Source organism: Nuphar pumila, chromosome 13 (assembly GCF_984573655.1).
Source record: "Nuphar pumila chromosome 13, dmNupPumi1.hap1.1, whole genome shotgun sequence".
In the NCBI taxonomy this organism is placed as follows: domain Eukaryota; kingdom Viridiplantae; phylum Streptophyta; class Magnoliopsida; order Nymphaeales; family Nymphaeaceae; genus Nuphar; species Nuphar pumila.
The window spans coordinates 76,343,412-76,367,941 of NC_143261.1; the positions used below are offsets into that span (position 1 = coordinate 76,343,412).

General features: G+C 37.7%; 1 protein-coding gene across 2 annotated transcripts; it reads right to left on the minus strand.

Moving 5' to 3' along the window:
• Nucleotides 1-1,074: 1,074 nt before the first annotated feature.
• On the minus strand, nt 1,075-11,261 carry LOC149818775 (uncharacterized). Of its 2 annotated transcripts, none has more exons than XM_089985126.1 (4): nt 10,781-11,261; nt 6,747-7,029; nt 5,769-6,549; nt 1,075-3,624 (listed from the first exon to the last, which is right to left on the minus strand). In XM_089985126.1, exons 2-4 carry the CDS (start codon nt 6,975-6,977, stop codon nt 1,241-1,243), a joined length of 3,396 nt encoding a protein of 1,131 aa, XP_089841252.1. In that variant the 5' UTR covers nt 6,978-7,029; nt 10,781-11,261; the 3' UTR covers nt 1,075-1,240. The 2 variants fall into 2 exon arrangements, with proteins under 2 accessions (XP_089841252.1, XP_089841253.1); XM_089985127.1 differs by lacking the exon at nt 10,781-11,261 and adding an exon at nt 10,622-10,734.
• Between the last annotated feature and the right edge of the window lie 13,269 nt (nt 11,262-24,530).

The window sequence follows — 24,530 nt, forward strand, 5'->3', positions numbered from 1 at the left end:
TAAAAAGTTAAGTGTGTTTTATCTTGAATGTTTGAAACCTGAAGCAGCTAAACATAAAATCATTGTATATAAATTGCCATGTACGAGACTGAACCAGGTCTGTTGACTTGAGACTCATCACCGATACCACTACCCAATTTAGGCTCTGTTTGGGAGCTGGAAATGGGATTTAATAAATGTCACTTACCCCATCATTCCTTTTTGGTATTTGGAAGTCAAGATTTGGGAGGTAAGAATGGTGAGGAGAGTAAAAAAGAGGGTGGAGATGGGCTCTTTTCAATTACATCAATACAAAGATTTTGATAACCCAATCTCATCACCCATTTTCTCCTCCACTCCTATCATTCCCCTCTCAGCTCTCATTCCCAAACAAAAGCTAGCTATCTAAACTAAAAAGCCATTACCTTAATACAAACAAGCAATGCTGATGCAGAAGTGAGAAAGAAAAACCAAACATATCTTCTCCTTTTGAGAAGGGGAGTGATCCTTCTAACCCTCTTTAGTTAGATCCAGTTGGAATCCTCTAAAAATAATACTTTTGAAGTATTTTTTGCTAGATTTGAATCATTAGATGTGTTTTATCATTGCTTATTTACTAAAAGACAAGTTTTCCTTCAAATTGATTTGATGTAAAAATATAAAATATTTTATCATCAAATTTTAGTATAATATCCACCATTGATTTTTTTTACATATTTAAAGTATACCTTAACATAATTTTTTTTAACCAAATACTGAAAAACAACGATAAATACATCTAACGGTTCAGATTAAGCACAAAATACTTTTGGAAGGTCCTAACCAGACCTATGAAAAAAGAGTTAGGAGTAAGACCCAGCCCCCTTCTCTTTTTTGAAATACTTGTATGGGTCCCACGCCCGTCAGCTAACCACTTAGGATTTCACAGGGCTAAAATGCTAATGGATGTGCCATAACTTTTTTTTGTTTGAAAGGCAAGCTGGGGTTAGGCAGACCCCCACAACGTATTGAATCTGCAACGTCTTACCACAGGGAGACGTGCACTGAGAGCTCCTACCAACCACGAGTAGCCCCCGTTGGTGGATGTGCTATAACTTCACACCAAATAATGCACATTATTATGAATAATACAAATTGTTAGTAGACAGATAATCATGAGGCCCAGAGGAAATTTACAGAGGCATCTACGGCGGCCATCACCATCCTTAGAGCCAAAGGATTTCTTAACTGCCATTTTCTCCACCTGATTGTTTTACCAAGCTTATGACTTCTCTGTTGTGCATGAACTTGGAGCAGCAGTGTTGGGACATCTTTGCATCCTACGCCGCCTTGTTGTCTTCCCCCATGAGAAGCCCTTCAGCCCCACAGTTTCATCAACTTCAGGACTGCAAGTTGGTTGCAGGACCCCAAGAACTGTCTCGCTCACCTCCATGGCCACGCATCTTGACCGCCTTCCCCTTGTTGGGGAACTCCACTCATTCCTACAGCCATTTTTTCGTGCTAACCCCGTCTGCCAGAAACACCCAGATGCTCGCATCAGGCCACCAATGGTCTGCATATCTTCAGTGACCTCATGCCGCGAGAGAGACATGAGACCTGGAAGAATCTCTCTCTGAAAGTCTCTTTGCCGTCTGCCTCTCCTTGATGTTCGCCTTGATGCCTGATTCTTTGCTGGAGATGCATCTGTTTCAGGGCCCTTGAGTTCCTCTGGATGAGGCTGTGGCTTGTAACAATAATCCTCGTCCATTTTAGTATCTCTCAGCATCAATGTCATTGTTTCAAAGAAATCGTCCCCATCAGATGACTGAGGATGATCATCACTCTTTGCTCCAGAGATTCCTGTACTAGACTCCAGTTGAGCAGAGTCTGAACAGACCACATGTGCAAACCATTTCAGTGAGTCACTCAATGCAGCCTCTGATTGATTCCATGCGACACAACCTGATTCCCCCTGAGCAACTGACGCAATGTTCCTAAGCACCTCAGCTGCCAAGGTAACAAGGGCCTTTGGTGATTCAAATGAGCAGTCACCAGCTCCTGTACAAAACTCATCGCCCATAGAATGATTGATTTTTATGGATTCTTCAGGGAAAGAATTTTTTTCTGTCATTTTGTTGGGCACCGCAGGTGTCTGTGACAAAGCAAAATCACCAGGCAGGCTCAAATCAATCCGATGATTCTCACCTACATTACCCTGAACAACATCTAAAATATCAACTCTTCTGTCTCGAGGTATTTCTTCAATCCCAGGCATAACAATCTTGTGTTGGCTTTGACTGACTTTGTCGTCCTTGGAGGCCACTCCCTGATTAGCCAGTGGCTCCATCTCAAATGAATGAACAAATTCATGCTCTCTATCATTTAAACAGATGGATCTTCCTTCACGGAAACTTGAGGAAGTACTAATCATCTCTTCCCTTTCACAGCACCCGCTTGCTCGGCCTACTATCTGTTTTTCAATATTTTGTAACTTGATATCATCATGTGTGCCTCCCCGAAATTCACCAATGTGCTCATGCTTTTTGGAGCCATCAAACTTTGACCAAACCTTCTTTGGTTCTGAGGTCAATGTAAGAGCAAATGGTTCCTTCAAGAAATTGAGGTCATTGCTTAGTGAGCTTTGGGCTACCCCAGCCTCAGTGACAACAGACAATTCACTTTTGTTTGTGGGGAGAAATACGGAGTCCTGCACAGATCTCAGACCACTACTTGACAAGGATATTCTTGCTGCATTACCTGCCTGTGCTGCCGTTTCAGATTTGATCTTTAACGGTTCCTCCAGGTCAATGGAGAGAGGCTGACGAAGAAGTCGTGAGAGATTTTTACCTGGTTGGGCACTACCATTGTTGATGTGTGCAGCCTTGTTAGGTTGTGTTTTCAGCTCGAGCCGAGGCATGCACTGCCTCTCCAATGGGCTACCATGACTACCCTTATCAAAGAACGGGTCTCTCTGGCTTTGAGAACCACTATCATCTCCAAATCCATTTGGAAGTGCCAGTGACAAAGAGACACTTTTGCTTCCTTTGATATCATGACAATCAAATCCCTTCAAAATTTTCCTAGGACCATTGTCTTCTGGGTGTCCATAACTCAAGCATTCACCATTATTCAGGTTTGGCTTATCGCAACCAAGAAAAGAGAAGGGTGGGTATGATCCATCGGGCTCCGGCTTAGATAGGTTGAAACCATTACAGTATGGCACTTCACGGCCAAGACCCTGACAGGGTCTCAAACTGCCATTAGGATACCACTTCTCTTCATAAACCTCAGCACTTTGAAAAGGTGCCAAGGGAGTCTTGCCTGGAATGTTCCTTCCCGTGGGCCCATCAAAATAAGCCTGTGATGGAATACCAAATGGCAGCTGACCGCTGGTGTTCATAGACTTTCTCCAGGAAGAACATTCTGCAGACCCAGTATTCCTCAAATCAGTCTGGGAAAGAACTGAAGAAGTTGATAGAGTCATGGCTCTTGCAGGGTTGGGCTCCACGATATTTATCTTAGGCAATTGCATATCTTTAAACTGTAATTCCTTTTGTCTCTGTTCATGCAGAAGAAATGGTAGGAGTTCATGAGGTTTCTTAAAGCCAAGCTGCTCGTCATTTCTGTATCCCTGAAGGAATGGAGCACCCATACTTTTATGATGCCCTGCAAGAATGAAGCAGCAATAGGATATTAGAAAAGAAAAGTCCATCTGACGTTTGAATGTCACCAGAAATGTATTTGAGAAAAATGTAAACAATATGAATGATATGGGACCTAACCTAGTGTAACTGACGCCCAATCAAATCCAAACATTTGAAAGGACAGTTATGCAACAAAAAATCGGCCTCATCAGCATACAATAGAAAGATAGTCAAAACTAACAAGTAAAGGCACATATACACACACACTTGCAGGCACACCTGCACACGCACACATACATGCATGCACTCCCACACAACACATAATGTGCAACATACTTTCAAATTTTCAGATAACAGAAAACTGATACAACTATGAGTGCAAAAAGGAGCTTCTTAGAAATCATCACGAAAAACTTGTAATTAAATCAGAATAGCATGACAAATGTTAAAAGCAAAAGGAGCATCAAGCAAGCATGAGACTCAGGCTCATCAGTTTTGACAATTTTAAGCAATGACAATAACCCATGCTATGAAAGCTTCCATAATTAAAGGTTGACAACAAATAAAATGCTTGCTGGGCAAGTATGCCATGGCCTTGGTCTAATGGATCCAAAAAAATTGTCAATGCAAACATTGCAACATGGTTGGTGGCATGCAATGCATCGATTTCCACACATAGCAAATAACATGTATCAAGCACTACTGTTGTCAGCAAGTTGAATATCCAACCCAACTGGGTATATCTGAATCCAACCTGACAACTTACACTCAGGTGCATGTCAAGTCAGATGTATGTGTAGGAAAGATTCACAGCTAATGAGGATATTCAGGTAATTCAAGATATGAGAATGGCATCTGTCATCTGTGTAATTTGTTATTTGAAATTTAAGAGTGTGTGTGTGTGTGTGTGTGTGTGTGTGTGTGTGTGTGTGTGTGTGTGAGAGAGAGAGAGAGAGAGAGAGAGAAAGAGGCAAGCTGGGGAATAAATCTAAGATTCCTCGGTGTAATATCAACTAATCATCAAACTAGCTGAAATCCATATGCATGTCACAAGCACGACTTCTAAGCAATACATCCAATATAATTAAATCCACTAGTGAACACACCCCCCCCCCCCCCCAAAAAAAAAAAGTTGTAGCATCCATAAAAAAAAATTGAACCTTTCTTTTAGAGGCTATATCTGACCAAATTAAAGAATAGGCAGCCATTAAATAGGTGCCAGTTTGGCACCACCTAAAAAATGGACTATGGAACTGGTGACAAACATTAAGTATGGTTCGGCCCAGCACTGAAGAGTACACACATCAAAGTTTTCATTTTTTTTCTTTGATGTGAATCAGTCTCTAAATATTGGTTTCAAGGAATCATCCAAAAAGTAAGAACTCTTCAGGACTTGATCCCTCGCATGGATTTGAGGCCCTGTTGAGTTCTTACCCACAATTTTTTATACAGAAGACATGTAAAAACTAAATAAGTCGAGGGAGGAGATGAACTGCGTATACAATGGGAGAAGATTGACCTCATCACTGGGTTGGGTTTCTACTCTTTCCAGTGTAAATATGCTGTGAAAAGATCAGGTGCAATATGATTGCACAAATATTTGTGCCTTACGCACCTGATCACCCTCCATCTTGAGGACAGGGCCTGTCAGTTGTGGGGCCCAAGGCCTGATGGAAGGCGATCAGGTGCTTAATGCACAAATGTTGTGCTATGAGATTGCACCCGATCCAGACTCAAATATGCTACTCCGCTTATAATATGACAACAGTTGATCTCATATGCAAAGAGTGATTTGGAAGAGTAGCTCAAGCTAAAAGAAACAGCAAAGAATCTATTTTTAGGACATTATGTTCAGAGGAGAATTAAGCAATTTGGGCATGCTCAACTAAGTTGAACCATACACCTTATGCATGAGATGATACTGAGCCCACTATAAAACAAGTGATCATCATATTATATGAATTTGATTTGCAGACAATGTCCGGGTTTAAGTAAATTGTTTCATGGATGAAATTATTTATGTCCAGGTTTAAGTAAGAATATTTTTTCATGGATGAAATTATTTAAAGCAACAGATATACAATAATTCAATGCATTCACTTATGTATCACTAGTAGTAGTTGAGTAAACAAATAGAAAAAAAGAGAAAGAAAGAATCCCTATTACCAGCTCCAAGATTTGAGGAATGCCAGTCACCTCTGCTTCCCTCACATTCTGGTTCCAAAAGATTCCAGCAAAGCTTGTGGCTCTTATCATTATTACAATATTTTGGCAGTCCAATAGAACTTGCACTTGGCTGAAAGGATGGTTGTCTCACTAGAACTTCATGAGGAAAGTTCCCTGGAACTCCAAAATTTGATGTTTCTACCTCATTATTATGTGATCCTTGATGGGTACTATTTAACTCTGACATCTTGTGAGCATGGAAGCCATTTGGTGGATGGATGCCTGATTTGTGATGATCATCCTTCACACTTCCATTGTACCCAGTGCCAAGAGTTAGCTTTACCTCAATCTCAGGTACAACATCAGGATCAGGAGCTTTAATCTCCTCAACTGACAATTCACTGTCTTCAATGTCAATGTACTCATCAGCCGGAAGCTGAAGGTCAATAGATCTGCGTAGGCCCTTGTTCTTTCTAGAATTCAGCAGTTCAGAAACCTTTACACTTTGAGCTGGGATAGGTACACCTTGTATGCCATTGTCCTTCAAAAGGGTTAGAGGAGATTGCGTGTTATCAGAAGCAGACTGCCTACTGCAACTTGAGCTTACAACAGATGGCATACACGCTTGCCAGATTTTCTGTGAGTCATCAGACCTCATTTGGAAAAGAAGTTGTCTCTCACACATTGCTTCCACGGGTAAGGAATATTTGCTCGTATCTTTCTTTTTCAGGTCATCCATCAAATCCTTCTGCACTCGATATAGGCGATGCAGTTCAGAGACCTATACAACAAGAACAAGTCATCAATACAAGAAAGTTAGCTGTCTTGAAACCCACATCATTAGTGGGTGTGTTAGATAAAGGATCATGCCAAACACTTAGAAAAAAGTACTGCATTAATAAGTGCAAGAGAAAATCAATGATACTGCACAAAGGGAACCAGAAAACAAGTGCACCTCGTAAGAATTAGTGGGACTACCTGATTCCGAAATATGACTTCATGCTTGAGCATTGTCTGCTTTAGTACCTCCTTGTCATATTCAGAATAAACATCTATATTCTGCTGCATGAAACCATTATAGTATTGCCTCCCCTTCAACATCGTATCTTCATAAAATTGTGACCAGACAGTACCCTTTACGTCATCATTCAGATCCTTCATGTGGTAATATGCAGGCAAATAACTGTTATATTGCACTTTTGCTCCCATTCCTATTGATAGTATGATAGGCACCAATGATATTAACCGAGTTAAAAGGAATCTGCAAAGAAGTCCAATGATGATGTAAAAAGTTCAGTAGCTAAACTTTATGAAGCTCATAACAAAATGCTTACAAATGACATAAATCATATATAAGATAAACACCAGCTATTGAGCTTGAGATCTAACAAAAACAGGCAAAAGGAACAAAATATCATGCATTCCATTAAGCTATGTGGATATAGGCCCCCAATTAATAAGAATTACAGATTAAAAAGGCTATGCATAAGTTTTGATCCCACATTAGAAACAGATTAGTCAACAGTTCAAAAGTGTATCGAGAATAACGAGAAAACTAGAAATTAGATACATAAATTGGTTAATAAGAGAACAGAACGCTTAAGTTATAGAGGAATTCCTGAACCCAAGAATTGAGTGATAGGTTCTTTGTTATGCAGAATAGAATAAGCACTCAGAATAGTGAAACAGGTTACATCAAGAAATAAGTGAAAAAACATTAAACTAAGCAACATTTAAGCTACATTTAGAGATAAGAAATCGGGGGAACAAAACCAGCGCATATTGTATTTATGATATGAATACAATGAACACAGAGCGAAAACAAAAAATTAACAAATTCAAGCAATTAAGATTTTCCAGTCAAACATATGAAATACTAATTATTAACATTACAATTTAAGAAAAACACTTAAAAAGTAATTATCAAATTTAGCACCTACGAAAAGGACTTGACTATTGTGCCAGAAAACAAGCAACAAGTAAAGGTCCATTGTTAACAATATATATATATATATATATATATATATATATATACATGCGTGTGTGTATTTTGCAAAGCTTGTGAATATAGCACCATGCTGCTTGCTGCGTACAGCAAGCTATATAACTCAAGTCCTGACATAACATTTTGTCGTTATCATCATGATAAAAATGTTTTATCTAAACCCAACCTTTTTTTCTGGGGATATACAAGTTAATATTACTGTGGCACTTATTTTTTCAATGTGGATTTTTTTCCTCTTTTAATTGCCTTTCCATGTGTGCTATGCTCGTGCAAAAGGTAGGTATCTGCAATAAAGATCATACTCTACTTCGAAGAAGAGGCTATGAAACTGCATCCCTGCTGCCAACAACGAAATGGAATTTACTGTTTTTGACATTCTTCGGTTGCTATATGAATTTTACATTTTATTGAATTAAGTGAATTCAGTTGCTTGTTTAGTAATTGAAAATGGCTCAGCTTTGACAAGTTGCAGAAAGAGCATATGAACAAACAATTAGGGTATGCCACTTTTCAAGAATCACATCTCAAAAAACAACACAGCCACCTAACATTGTGGCATTGCTATTTGGTTCATTCAAAACTGCAGAATATTACAACTCCAGAACATGTTATGCTCATTATTCACAAATCACTTTTGTTTCCTCTGCTAGACAAGTGCAGCATCTACATCCATAATGTTCAACATTTTTGTAACCTCATGTAATTTAGGAAAAAGTCGCCTAACTTATCAGCTATTTATAGAAAGCCGACCAGCATTCAGGTTAGCACATTCATGGCCTACTTTATCTGAATACATTTCAAATACACATCCAAAGTATAAAATGACACATTTGCCTTTTTTCTATGAAAACAACCCTTGGCAGCAACAATGGTTCCTTTTAAACAGTCCACTGATTATAAAATCATCATTCACCATGATGTCTTTACTCCAATGCAGAATTTATCAAGATATCAATTAAAATATACAGAAATGTTCCAGTACTATCCGTTTTCATAGGAAACATCATAGTCAAAGATATAGGAGTTATTCTGAAAATATAGTGATCACATAGCTGTAAATTCATCAAATGATATTAAAGGGAAAACCTCACAATATTTTGAAAATATCAGAAATTTAATATATTGCAATATTATCAAGATAATATCATGATATTATCAGTTGCTTTTACATATTTTATATTCTTTACTTATATTTATTATGTGAGCTTTCTTTTTTAAACATGTTATTTTTTTACTTATGTATGCTATTTTTATTTTATTTTTAAATTTTAAGCATCGAGATTTTCCTGAGATTTATCAATTAAACCTATATTATCAGAGAAATTGATTGCTGAGACATAGCCGAGACCAATATCTGTGACTATGGAAAACATGCACCATTCCTGATCAAATACCTCCAAAATCCAAATGCAGTGCAGAACACAAATGAATCTAACAGTAGGCACGCATCTTTTACTTTTTCTTCAGCATGTTATTTCATCATCATGGAACATCAACTAGAAATTATCTACTACATGATATATGGAGAAGTAACATCTACCGCACCTATTCAAGACTATATTTTTTCTATGCTAAAAATAGAATCTTGCACCACCATCCACCTTGGCATTTTGGCAAACAAATTCCTTAAGATAGAAGTTGCAACAAGCAATTGCTTTATCAGTTTCATCATATTGATAATGTCCAATGCTTATATAGATACACCCTTGAAGAACAGCTTAATAAATGATCCTTGCCATTATTCTGTAATGAAAATACCAGTCTCATAAAATGAAATTTTAACAGATGATGAGGATCTCAATGCCAATTAAGTGGCAGTATGAACGACCTCGATATCCTCCAATCAACACAAACACCAAATCTGTGTGCATCCAATTTGACACCGTAATAATCCCACATTACTTTGCATGCCTGCAAAAAGAATAATTCCTGGTCCCCCCACTTTGCCTCCATCAAACCATCCTTCTCAGATAAATTATATGCCATGCCACCATCCGGAAAACAGGAACTAATCTAATATACATACGGTGTGCGTTTGCTTCTCATATCTTAATTTGGTACCCTATTGATGCCTACTCATATTGACTTCTGTCAAATTTCATGCATTACGGAAAAAACACTGAGGCAAGAGCCATCGAGACACTTCCAAAATGCTAACCAGGCACAGGAAATGCATGCGTCCCAGATTTATGATGGTCCAATTCGTGTTCAGACAAGAAGGAAGATGCCATTCGTAAACAGATTCAGAAGCCATTCAATCAATCTCTACCAAAAATTTTCGCCTATCAGTTAACAACCAAATCAGGGTTGGAAATTTAATTTATAAACACTGCCTGAAATAGAAATGAACTAAATCACACAAAACTATAGGCCCATAACTTCAGCCTAAACTTCAAAAATGCAAAGTTTCGATCTCATAATCAAACATACATCAGGAAGAACCCAAAGGAACACGTAGTTTTAACGATGAAGAAAACAAAAATCAAATCTAATTACCGTCACGAACCCAAAACCCGATTTTGGGAAAATGCTCCAAATTCGTAAAAAGAAAATATATTTTCAGGGAAACAATTGACGAGCCGATCATCGAAATAATCAACATGATTAATTAAAAAAAAATCGACACCTAGCCATCTTGAAATAAAACGAAAATCGCACTTTTACTCTACTCTACCTAGCACCTATCGTACTAGAAAAAGAAATTTTAATAAAAAAAAAAGAATCCGCCTTTCCAGAAATCGTTGAAATCACGAGAAGACGTCGAATAAACGGATATCGATCTCGAACTCCAAGCCAAGAAACAAGATCTTCATGAAAAAATTAACGAAAATCAAGAAAATTATTCCACCTAAACCACGTATCTTCGACTCTTGAACAAAGAAAAAGAAAACAAACGCGAGAAGCACACGCCAAAACCCTAGCCACACTCCGCCAAAACTCCAATTTCCCACCTCCTCCTCCTCCTCCTCCTCAGAGAGAGAGAGAGAGAGAGAGAGAGAGAATCCACCTTCGCCGATCGCCGCCGGAGCCGGAGCCGGAGCCGTCATCAGCGTCTACGACTCACGAACCGGAAACACAAGAGGATTACGACTCGCGGCCGAGTCCACACTTCGAGACGCTCCCGAACCATCGCCCGCCCCCTTCTTCCCAGACCCCAATGCACGCATGGAGAAACTACCTACGGACCTCGACTGGAATTCCGTCCAGCGCCGGCGAATCACTCCGGCGAGTGAGAACCAGGTGCGTCGGATCCCCACGTATCATCCGAATCTGGAAGAGAGATAATGATATCTATCGCTTGTTGTTCCCTCCCGCTTCCGCTGCGGATGCTGCGGGTGCGGGGCCAGAGAGAGAGAGGGGTTCAGTTTGGAGTCCCGTCTTTTGGGGGAAAAGAGAAGGATTGCGGAGGAAGGTACACAGGAGAGAGAGAGAGAGAGAGAGAGAGAGAGAGGGTCTCCCCACACACGCAGAAAACACAATGACCTCTCTCTCGCCTTTATTTCTCTCATCTTTTATTTTAATTTTGATTTTTTTTTGTTCCTTTCATGATTCTCTTTCTTTCTCTCTCTTCTTAGAGGCTCGGCTCCATATGATATCTAACACAGAAACAGTGAGATGGAGTTTGTCAACGTTCGGTCCATCCCAAACTCACCACCGAGCCAGGATCAGGTGCCATCACATGGCACACTTTGAGAGGGCAACCAGGTACCCAGGCACACCCAAAGTGTGCCATGTGATGGCACCTGATCCTGACTCCCTCCCTCTCCACCATCACCTCTCATCCCATGCTCCCTCGCACGTGCCTGAGAAAATCTTTCAGCACGTGCGAGTGGCACCCCGGCTCATCGCCTTTTGTCTCGTGTATCGTTGAGACTAGACCGCTTCGTCGTACCACGAACCGCTGCCTTTGCGCATGATCGTGTTCAAAATTAAGCTCTTGTATCGGGAAAAAGAAATCCGGAAAATTCGAAATATCGGGAAAAAGTGCACTAATCCCCAAACTAACACAACATTACAGCACAAATCGAAGAGCGTATTGATTTGAAATTGATGAAAAATAAAAGGTTGCGGATTTTGCTCTTTTCGCCGCAGTTACCCATCTGGTCAGCGGGGGTCAACAGTCAAGCTGAATGCTCAGGATCAAATCCCACTGGCGCATGGAGGCTGTCATTGCTTTATCACGATTGGGGCACATAAGGCTGGGTGGTTATGTCCTCAACTCGGAGTTTTATCTAGCAAGATGTCAGGCCCGTTAAGTGACCGGAACCGGTATTGATTTTCTTTCATCATAAAAAAAAATACAAAAAGCAATGTCCTTGCTCATCTCACTTTTTCTGAAAAACTGTGAAAACTGAACAGTCTAGAATAATGTTGTGTAAATGGGTTTATGATCCGAATTCCATTGGTAAAAAGATTCAGAGAATCAGCCAATTCAGGCTCGAATCGGTCCATTTCATTTGTTTAAAATGTAAAAAATAAAAAAAAAAGTGCTGATTCAACCCCAATTCAGCTGGAATTCAACCTGATAACAAGCCTTGTTTGTTCCGATTCTTTAACCCGAACCGAAATAAAATCGATATTCACGAGAGACGATAAGATCCGACGAGTCGTGGAGCTGTCTCGGGTTGGGCTTCCGCTCTCTCTCTCTCTCTCTGACAACGACCATATACTCTTGGTAGTGGGAATAAAAAATTATAAAAAATAAAATAAAATAATGATGTGAAGTTGATCAGATCTGCCCCCCTCTTTTTCAAGAAATGACAAGCATGTCCCGAATTGGTTCTAATGGAATGACAGTCGTATCCTTCCAGAGTACGGCGAAGGGATAAACTTGTCATTTTGTTCGATGTTTCAGTCTGACAGCATAGGCCTGATTGCTCTGAGCCTTTTTAGTATCTTTGACTTATGAAATGACACAAGTGCCCCTTACCATTCTCAAAGTGGCTCTTATGTCCTCAAACCATTTTCCATCGGATCAGCTATTTCAGCTCAAACTCTTTTTTTTTTTTTTTTGAAAAAAAAGAAGTAAAGAAGTAAAAGTGGCTCATGTGTTCTTTATCATAGTCATAAATATGGGATTTATTTTTTATAATATATTTGAAAAAACAAGATCATGATAAAAACTATAGAATTACTAAAATATCGTAATCTTATTGCGAGATCACCATTTGTCAATTTTTATTTTAAACTCCTGAGTTATGTTTTTGTGTTTTTAGACTTTTTAGACCTTATTAATGCCTCCTTTTAAGTAATTAAGATGTAGTAGTTTTCTCATTACATTCCTTTTAAAAAACTTAGCCTTATTATGATAAACAATTAGTTTTAGCAGCTAAATCAGGTTAACATTAATTTACTAACCAAGTTTTGAGCATCATCCATCTCCTCGATCATATTCAAGTGGTTAATAATTGTATACTAAAAAATTTCTTCACCATTTGTTGAAAGTGCATAGAAAAGTTGCAACTTTCACTCACCAAGAATCAAGGAAGTAGAATATTGTGTGTCCACCTTCCCAGCCCGGAGTTTTACATTGTCAGGATAGTGATCATAAGTAAGACAAGTAGAGCAAGTACAACTAGGTCTTTGTTCTCCGGGGTGGTTTCTCCATGTACATATAAAAAAATGTAAATTTATGATGGATTTTGTCTTTTATTTTTAATTTTATAAGTTTGTAGATGTCCCCATTTGAGAAACCCTAAAGAATTGGCCTCTTATATATATATATATATATATATCGTGCCTCTCCTTCTCCAATGCTTGAGCATGTCATCGATAGAACATCATATATCTGTTCTTTATAATTTATTTAGTAAAAAATATGCTATGACATATAGGCGTATTTTGAAACCTAAAAAATTGATGGCTCACAATGCATTCAAAACTTTATAACATAAAGCACCATAGGCCGTTGATTTTTAGTGCTTTAAAAAACACATCTAAACATTAAAAAAATTCATAATCCAAAACATGTGGCTCACTAAATGAATGTTAAAAATCCAATATATAAAGTTCGATAGATGAAAAACTCGATTGTTAGAGAAGAAACTTAGTCGATTAGCATTAGATGTAGATTTTGGACATTCCTTTGATTGGACGGTTCCCCTTCCTATATATATATATATATATTTTTATTTATTTATTTATTTATATTCAAAATACTTTAAAAATTATATTTAAAATTATTTTTTGACAAATCTGACTATATGAATGTGCTATTTTCATGATAAAAAAAACCTTAAGATCTGACTCTTATTTCAAATATTTTTTAGTGTACAAAATAGATTTTTATAATCTAAAACAATTCAAAAATGTTAATTTTTAGCTCATTATAAGATGTCTACATATCAAAAATTTGCTATAAGAGATGGTTTTTAGGTTCTTAATCATAGAGATTGCATCTGTATGGCTAGATTTGCTAACGAACACTTTTGAGATTGATTTTAAAAGTGATTTAAAAAAAGTTTGTACCTTTCTTTAGTTGGAAGTATATATATATATATATATATATATATATATATATATATATATATATATATATATATATATATATATATATATATATATAAAGAGAGAAGGAGATTCATTGAAATAGGACATATGATATTTAGGGCACGTTTGAAAGCAAGAAAGATATAGGAAAAGCGATGCAAAATAAAAAATCTGTATAGATTTTTTAACTTTTTGAAGATAGAGACTTTTTTGCTGAGAGAGTTTTTCTAAAAAATACATTTTTTGATAGAAAACATTCATCAGTGAGGGGAGGGGTAGAGGAATGTTTCCTACCAAGAAAAAAATTATTTTTACACTCCCCACCACCCATCTCACCATCACCACTCCCACCATCTCACCATCATCATCACCCTCCTCCTCTCTCTCATTTTTTCACATTTTTCTACTCTGTTTTTTCTCATGCTACACAAACAAGCCAAAAACTTTCTTTTGAAAAAACTTCCTATATAAAAATCTCTCAAACAAAACTTTCTTTTCTTATGAGAGTTTTTTTCGCTGTCAAATCGTGCCTTTACAGAAGTGTCTGTTTCTTTTTCTTTTTTCTTTATGTTTTCAAACAAGATTGAGTTAATGCTTAATTTGCTGCTTTCCAATATGATTGATCGTTGAAATGCCAACATTGAACTCCATATGAATGACCCACAGTAGTTCTTTCTATTCGTAAATGCATGAGTCCCTCTTTCTTCAAGTTGAGCATTTACTTATTCCTTGCTTTCAACAAAAAGAGAATTCGATGGTCATTGTTAAATGAGAACAGATCCAATACTAGGGGCCAAGTACTTAGCAGTGGGGAACTGCCACGTGTCATGTGTTGGAGCCAACCATCTCTAAGATGTAAGGGGCCCACATAGACCCCAGGATACAAGGCACACCCAGTGGGCTAAATACTTTGCCAAGTACTTGATCAAACCTCTTGTTAAAGTGCTTTAAGAATGTTTAAAGGATTTATATTATGCGAGTAGAATGAGGATATGCTAGATTAAGAAAATTTGCCACATCTATGAAAATCATATTCTCAATTCCCAATTATCTCATTTGTTTTCTCAGAAAGATTAACTAAAATGCGAGATTTGCACATAAATTAAATTCAAACATGAGCTTAGATTAGCATAAAGTACTATTATAAAACACAAGTTCCTTGCATTATTTAGATACATTGGGATAATTTTTTAGCATTGAGAATTTCCATGGGGCCCATGTTCCACTTGTTTGGGTGAAACACTTTTCCAATTCCCCTGATCCTATGTTGTAATCTGATTCTTCTACAACCAAATCTCAATTTGTGGAGACCCTTTGGTCGCTTCCTAATAAAAACATTTGTTTTTTTGTGGGTATTAACTCTTTCTTTATTCTTCACGATATTAATTACCAATCTGGTCTGCATTTGCACTCAAACATGGGAAAATGTGGGATCAACTAAATTCTATAAAATATCTCAAAAAAAACAACAAAATTTTAGGTTTTTCAATAGTATTGCGAGTTACCACACATAGAGATGGTTTGGTTTTGAAATTTGTGGGGCAATCCAATTAACATAACAAGATCTTTAAAAATCATAATTACTAACAATTTCTCATTATACAAAAAGAAATGAAGGGACATAGGACCCATAAAAAAATATGCACAAAAAGGTGTTTTGATCATTTCAGTGAGTCGAACATGAATAAAGTTCATATGAAGGATTTAAAGCTGGGTTAAATCATATACAATATAGAAGGTTGTGAAAATTATTAAGAATATTCATTTTATCAGCAAATTACACCTTTCTATGGAATAACATAGAGTTGCTCCACTAAAAATCAAAATTTCAAACCCTCCAGTTAGGGGTGTCAACGGGTTGGGCCCGAACCAAACACTATAGGGTCAGGCTATTGTGATAAATAAGAAGATCTGATTAAGACATGGTTCCGGACCCGAAGGTCCGATTAATATATGTAGCCAGGTATAGTTTGTGAAATTTTATACCAGACCCGGTCTCGACCCGAATTCCGATTAAGACCCACAAATTTTAAATGTAAAAATGATAAAAAATATTATTTTACCAGGTATGGACCGGGTCTGGTTCATGTAGTTCTTAATTGGGTCCGGGTATGGTTTATCTTATGGTATGTCCGATTAGACTCAGGTCCAGACCCGATACTATACCCAAAAATCAGGGTCAGGTCTGGTTCCACCTGGGTTCCAACCAAACCCAACCTGTTGACATTAGGAGTGTCAATGGTCGGGTTTGGTTCAGACCCAGGTGGAACTAGACTTAGTCCAGATTTTTGGGTATGGTATCGGGTTTTGACCCAAGTTTAATCGAGTTCAATATAAGAAAAATCATATCCAGACCCGATAAGAACTACATGAACCAAACCAGAACCATACCCAGTAAAATCATATTTTTTTTTTATCATTTTTACATTAAAAAGTTGCAGGTCTTAATCAAAACTCGGCTCGGGTCTAGGTCTGGTATAAAATTTCACAAACTATACTCGGCTCTATGTATTAATCGAACCTTCAGGTCCCAATCCAGGTCTTAATCAGGTCTTCTTATTTATCACCATACCGGGACCCTATAGGATTTTATTTGGGTCGGGTCCAGGGAAACCAAGCCGGTTGACACCCCTAGCAGCAGTGGCGTAGAGATGGGGAGGGATTAGTTGTTTTACATTCAAGAAAGGAGTACAATTGACCATCTACTTGGTAAGGATAACCAAAAGAAAGAGATGGTTATAGAATGTGCTGCCTTTTGAGTTCTGACTTCTGAGGCAGAAAAGGTCCCTTAGCTTCATAAAGGACATATATGTTTACCCCAAGTCCCAACCCAAGTTCTTACATTGACAAGGATACCCTTGCATCTTGTTCATGCCATGCTTAGGGTTTATCTCGTTATGTTTTAAAAAAACAAAAATTTTCAAATCATTCATCCTCAAAGTCTGTGGTCAGGGTTTTTGTTTTTCCCTCATAAAATAAATTTAAAAATATAAAACATATTTTTATAAGAAAATATTAATAAAAAAATACACAGTTTTTTTCATGATAAATAGCCGTTTAAAATGTAAATATCACGTTTAAATTACAGTATTTATGTTTTTCATAAATCTCGTGATATTTTTGAAAATCTCGCGAGAAATTGCTGTTTTAAACTTTCAGGCAGCTTCGGCTGTCCGACGGGCAGTGGGTGTTCGACTCCAGCAGGTGCTGCGCCCCCAAAAAAGGAGTGTGCCACAGTTTACACCAACAGGGTCTATGATCCTAGGGGTGGTTTCCAGTCGTCTATAAAAAAAAAAGTTGTGGTAAAAATGCTTGCTTTTAAGTTAACAAAAAATGCCCTAAAATTGATATCCTTCACCTTTTAAACATGCATGGGTGTGCGTTTGTAACGAAACAAATAGTAGCCATCATGTCACAAGTTGCACAAATCTGGGTAGATTGCTGCCCTTTGGATGGAATTCCTTCCCTCGTTAGGAATTCTTATTTAAGGGTACCCTGTACATAATAAAGTAAAAAAATTAAACAACTCTCAAAAGCAAGTTTAATATTGTTGTAGATAAAATATTTTGAGGTTGAGAAAGATGGGACTTACCTGGATTGGTGAAATCCTTTTTTATGAAAATTTAGGAGACGTCGTTTGCAAGCTTCAACCGTCTTTCGCCTGACGGAAAGATAAACATGGGGCAAGTTTCTCAATCTCCATAGCTTGAATCGCGACGTTGCGGATTTCAATATGCAAATAAAAATAATAAACATGTATAAACACCTAATCTAATAAATAAATAAAATTAGAATAAACATATTAGAGATTTAGAAAATATCTTTTTCGAACTCGAGAATTCATTTTATCGTTCAAGCTCTTTTTTTGTTCATTAGCACTTTTACATAGGTATGAGTGTTCTTCAATTGTGTAAGGACAACATTCTGGCAAAGCTTGATTAGGCGTGTTCTTACAGGGTCAGCACTTAGGTATTTAATTTTTAGATGATCAGGTTATAAGGGTGAACCCTTATTTATATTCAGAATGGAATATGGATCACTAGATTTTTAGGTCCAGATTCAATCCTAGATGGATCTAGATCTATCGTGGATGAGGATAAGGCCTATCCATGACTTATCCACACGTTTGATACAGTGGACGACAAAAGGATTGTGTCATCCCCGAGCAGGCAACAATCTGTTCTGCCATCTTTTAGTAGACAACGGTCCATTCTGTCGTTCAATAACGAACAACAGTTCATATAGTTGTCCTCTAAATAGAGGGGTGACTGATTCCTGCTTAACACCTGCAAACACTTGTTGTGAAAGATATTAGCATTTGGGCATCATAAATTTTTGGTGTCTAAAGATGTCTCTCTTCGTTATAAATCAATGTGATTCAGTTTATAATAAAGAAGTAGACACTCAAGGCTTGAAACACTAGGTTGTCAAGACTAAATTGAATTCTATCGAATGAGGTTGGACTAGTGTTTGAAAGAAAACCGGGTTGCTGAGATCGTGAGTGGTATTGTTGAATGAGGTTGGTGTTAGCATCCAAAGGAAAGAGTTGGAATGTCGAGACCGTTATGGGTCTCACCGAGCAAGGTCAGATTAGTTCAAAAACAACTGGATTGTCAAAACCATTTGGTAGTCTTGCTGAGCGAAGTCGGTGCCAGTGTCAGAAGGTGAACTAGGTTTTCGAGACCGTCTATGGTCTCACGAAGCAAGATCAAGCCAATTTGTATATGACTGAATTGCCAAGACCATTTGATGGTCTTGCTGAGCGAGGTCGGTGTCAATGCAGGGACAACTGGATTGCCAAGATCATTTTGTGGTCTTGCCAAACGAGGTTGGTGCCAGTATTGAAACATGATCTGGGTTTCACAACCATCTATAGTCCCATCAAACAAAGTCAGACCAGTTGAGGCACAACTTTATTTGTAATAGAGAGGAAATGTTGGGCTTCAAGCAAGGGCAACACAAGAGGAATGTGGCTCCCTTTCATGCCTTTTAGGCTCGTTTTGATTTTTGATGTCTTTTGATGATTTTTTTTTAAAGAATTTCTGAGGGAAAACATTGGGAGTCATACACCACTTGTAGACTCATGGATATGGTAGAATTGCCCTAGTCAGGCCTTAGGGTGAAAATACCCTTCTTATGATGATCAATTTAGATGTAAGACTTTTAGCTTCAGTGAGGAGAGTCAGGCATACCTTGGTTAGGTTACACCGAAGAAAATGCATATCTTTTTGTGTACTCCTTAGACTCAGAATCCCTATGATTAGACTCTTTGATGCGTGTAATGAACTTTTATGATATGCAATGAGATTCAAGCATTTGTAGCAGAGTTTGTAGCATATGACAACTATGAATGATTGATCATATAAGGTCACATATGTTTACTCTTTTTAAAAAGATTAGAACATTCTTAACAAGTTGATTCCTTCACTTGAGATTCCTACACTTTAGATTTTTTACTCTCGGGTTGATTTAAGCGACACTCAATTTTATCAAAAAATTTCTCCACTATTTCTGCCTTGGTTTTAAACAACTAATTATAGGGATATGTGATTAAGTGTTAATGCATTCCTGTTTGGTCTAATGGTCTCCACTAAGGCTTGAACTTTCAATGACTAGTGCTTAGTAAAAATGCATTCAAGTACACCTTTTATCCCTAAGTAAGTTTTTTAGACCCTTTGTTTTTAGCTCAAAATGACTTATTTCTTATTTTTGCCATCTTTTGACCTGAGGCTTGGCAACTATGGGTCGTATGGTTTTCCAGTTCAAGAGGGTGCTCCTAGCCATCCAACTTCTGCCTTCAAAAGCTATATGATCGGAGCTTGCCACATTGTCATTGGTTTAGAGGTAAGTATTGACTTTCTCATAACTCTCATTTTTTTCATTCCAACCTCTACCCCTGAGACAATCATATGATCGGAGCCTGCCATCATGCCCTAGATTTAGAGGTAAGTATTGTTTTTTGTATCGAGATAAAAGAAAAGGCACTTCAAAAGATCAACCTATAAAGTTGTTAGCATTGAAGGTATTCAACACCCAACTTATTTCCTGGAGAGTTGGTTGCCTAGGTCAGTTTTTCTAGGCTAGGCGCTCGTGCATTAGTAATGATCTTATGCCCCTATAATTCATCATTGTATGATCATGAGCCAGGATTGTTGGATAGCCTCACTATATTGCTACATTGTCTTTCTCTAAGATTTGAATGTCTTATGTAGTAGACTCTCAAGTGCAGAGACTTACTTGAGGAAATGATCATTTTGATGAGAGCTGGATTCGTTCTGGGATAAGATACTTGACCCTTAATTATCTTTCAATGATATGCCTGACATCATAATGAAGTTCTATCCTCTTTTTCTATGACTATGGGGGTCATGATGAACTGGATTGTAAAGACCGTTTTACATCTTATCGAACGAGGTCAGACCTATTTAAAGAGAATTGAGATGTGGAGACTATTGTAGGTTCTACCAAACAAGGTCATGTCAGTGTCCAAAATAATTGAGATGTAGAGATCGTTGTGGGTATCGCCGAACGAGGTCGGACTAGTGTTTAGAGATAAACCAGACTTTCAAGATCACTTGGGTCTCGTCGAACGAGGTCGAGCCGATATGAGATTTATGTGTTTGGTTGTTTGATGTTCTTTCTTGCTTAAAAGATTTGAACTTTGGATGGCTTTATGATGCCCTATCATTGGGTTCTAGATAGGTCTAGACTCTTTTAAAATTCCCTCATATGGTTTTGTTTGAAAGGCATCATTAATAATGGTCTGAAAATAAATAAGAACTTGGCAAAAGCCTTTTTAGTCTCGTCAACAAGAATAACACACTCCTACAATGAAGAGGATAACTTAGACCCTAGAAAAAAAACTTTTTGAATTTTCTTTTTTCTTATTTTTTTTAATTTTTGAAATATTTTAATGTTTTTTGGATTTTCAAAGCTTTTGCATTTTTTTAATTTTTGAAAAAGACTATATACAAAGACCAAGTTTTGAAGGCTTACTTGGGACCGTGTGATAGTGACCCATGTAAAATGTTCTTTTATCTCCATACCATTATTGTTTTGCTCTTCCTTGTTGAAAGAGAGATGAAAGAGTCCAGGCTACCTTGTGACTTTTTTTGTCCCAGTCAGAGTCCTTATAGGGGAGATTCAGTCTTGTGTTATCTACTGTATCTTGTCCTTTCATTGAGCTTATGATGGTGGCTCTTTTAGCTACTTCTTCGTTGGAGGCCTTTTGTAGCTGAGACCCTGGGTTCTCATTCTAGGTGCAACTATAAGATGCTTTCTTATGACTTTGAGCCTTTTAAAAAGCTTTCTAACTGACACTTGGCCCAAACTGGATGATGCCAAACTCACGACTAAGTTTGTTGACAAGGTTTCTTTCTTTGACAATATTGTTAGTATGATATGGAGTATGTATAGGGAGGTCATCCTTTTCTGTGATGGATGTTATGAGAGGAACCTTAGTGTGATTATTGTTTGATGAACCCAGATTAATTATGTTTATCTGACTAACTTACTAGTTTTCATAGAATTCCTCTTTCTTAGACCCTTCTCCCTCCTTAATAACAGATATGGGGTATTAGAGGTATCAAGAAGGAACAATTACTACAGATGAGGTCTTGTAGAACACCAATTATTGTGTTATTAAATGGTCCATATTCAGTACCTTTCCCCCAAAACCAGTTATCTCTTGTTTCACCAGCCCAAACCACTTTTCTATGGCGTGATCACTGTTGCTCGACTCTGATTGTTCTTCATTCATTAGTAACTCTCCATTGACCATATAGTCTTGGATGATGTGCCTGAGAATAAAACATTATTCGGTGTTGTGACCCACCACTCTATGATATTTACAGTATTTGGCTGGGTCTTTGCCCTTTATCTATAGCGGATTTAACACCTCGAGCAATTTTACCAACTCTTATTTTAACAAAAGATCCAAAACGTGTGATTGGGCTTGTTGGAACTTGGAGAACACTTTGTTCGTAGTCTATTTTGAGTTTCCATCATACCCATTTATATTTGAGTTCGCCTTCTTTTTGGCAGTTCTCTGGTTGCTCGCCTTCTGACCCTTATTGCCCTGCTTCTCATGACCTTCTACAATGTTGACCTGGCCTTTGGATGGGTTTGACTTTTAGTATATGTTGTGTCTTTATTGTGCTTTTGGAATCCATCATACACTTCTCTTCGGATGCCTATCTTGAAGGCTGTAGGCTTCTTGATAAATTCAATGTATGTTCTAACTTGAGCCATGCTGATGAGACTTCGTAGAGGTTGAGAGAAGTTGTCCATCAGGATGACCAGTGCATATAAATCAAAGATCGGTTCCTTCATCCTGTTGGCCATGAACCACCATTGGTTTCATGAGCAATTTCATCTCTCTTTTACTTCAGGTCTTATAATTGACTGATAGTTAGGAGGGCCTCCAAGTTGAAGCAGAAACAATGCATGAATAGATTAATGATTTGCTTAAAGTTCCTTACTGACTATAGGTTCAAGCTAGAGAATTATTCTAGTGCCTTTCCTTCCAAACTCTTGGAAAACTAGTTGATCAACCTTCAATTATTGTTTTGATATTTGACTATACTACCCATTAATAGGGTCATGTGAGTCCTTGAGTCCCCCTTTTCGCTGAACGTTAGGAATTTTGGAGGGATCTCATCATCCTCATCATTGTATCTCTCATGCAAGAAGTCGTCCATGAAGTATTCTCTCTGGTCAATGTCCATGTATCTCAGCCTTGATGTTAGGCTTTGGACCATGTTTTTTAGTGATTTGATCTTTCTGTTCGACTCAGACAATATGATTTAGACTGGATGGGTCAACCTGGATCTATGGACTCTGCTCTCCACATCAGACACTTGGTTCTCTCTTCATTGACTATACTCTATGTCTTTTTGTAGCTCTGGAGTCCATCTGGTATCTCTGTTGGACCGTACCTTTTTATATTCTAATTCATGAGCTTTTCTGGCTCTTCTTTCAACTTATGCATGTTCATGTCTCAACCTTTTTTAGATCTCTCTCATTTTCTCTTCAATCATTTTATAGCATGTCTTGCTTGTACTAGCACATCCCTTTCTTTGGACCAGGCTTCAAAATGCGAGGTCTTGGAGGTTCGTCTCATGGTAGACTCACTTGTGCTAGAGTTGTTCATCTCGTAACCCCCATGCAGGACTTTATGAGACTAGTAAGGGTATCGTTCTTTAGACCAAGCTTTAAAATGCGGTCTTTAGGATTTGTCATTTGGTAAACTCGTCTGTGTAAGAACTATCTATCTTGTAACCCGTGTAGGGAACTTTACGAGACCTATGATGATATTGACATGAGCTGGACTCAGAGAACAACAAGGCCTTTCTCTCTTTTCATTCATCCATAGATTCATCAGGAATGTCCGTGTGGATCCTTTATTTAGGATCATCATCAAATATGATATTTTGTATCATATGGGGTGTCATCCCGTACATGGGATTCTCTAGAAGTGGTTCTTCTAAGATGGATTGGATTTGAACTTTCTAGGTCTTAGATCAGGTACATATTATACCCCAAACAATTAGTTCACATAGACTCAAATAAGTAATGAGAGATTTTCAAAATAATGGGTACCCTAGAAGGCTATATCCACTAATCCATGAGGTCTCTTCGAGTTCTAAGGTTTCAAGATTCCCTTTCAGTTCTATACCAATATACCCAAGCTAACAACTTAAGAGTACTAGTATGAAATATCTGACTCCAATGGTACCACCATTGATATACTCAAATGGAAAAATTCGAAGATCCAAACGATATGATAAGAGATTTTTAAAAAAATCACAATAAAAGAAAGGTTCTTTTCCTAAGAGAGATGGATATAAAAAAAAAAATGAGGAGCACAAAATAAAACTAAACAATATTTCAAAACAAACCCTAACTTGTTGGAGGTTGTATTTTTCTTATTTTATATGTGAGCATGTATTTTTTTCCAGCAAGTGTCTCTAAAAATTATGATAAAACCTGAGCCTAATATTTATGCATGCAACTAATGCAAAAGCAACCTATCATGAGATAAACTGGTTAACAAAAAAATAGCAAAACAAAGCAAAAGAATGCAGCGCATCCGAGTGGCAAAGACCTACCAAACAACAAAACCTGTAAATGTGAGGGTCTGCAGATGACAGTGTCTGCCAGTGGACGATAGAGCCTACAGATGCGTGGGTTTAAGGATGACACTGTCTGTGAGTGGATGATAGAGTCTGCAGACACAAGGGTCTAAGAATGACACTGTCTATCAGTGA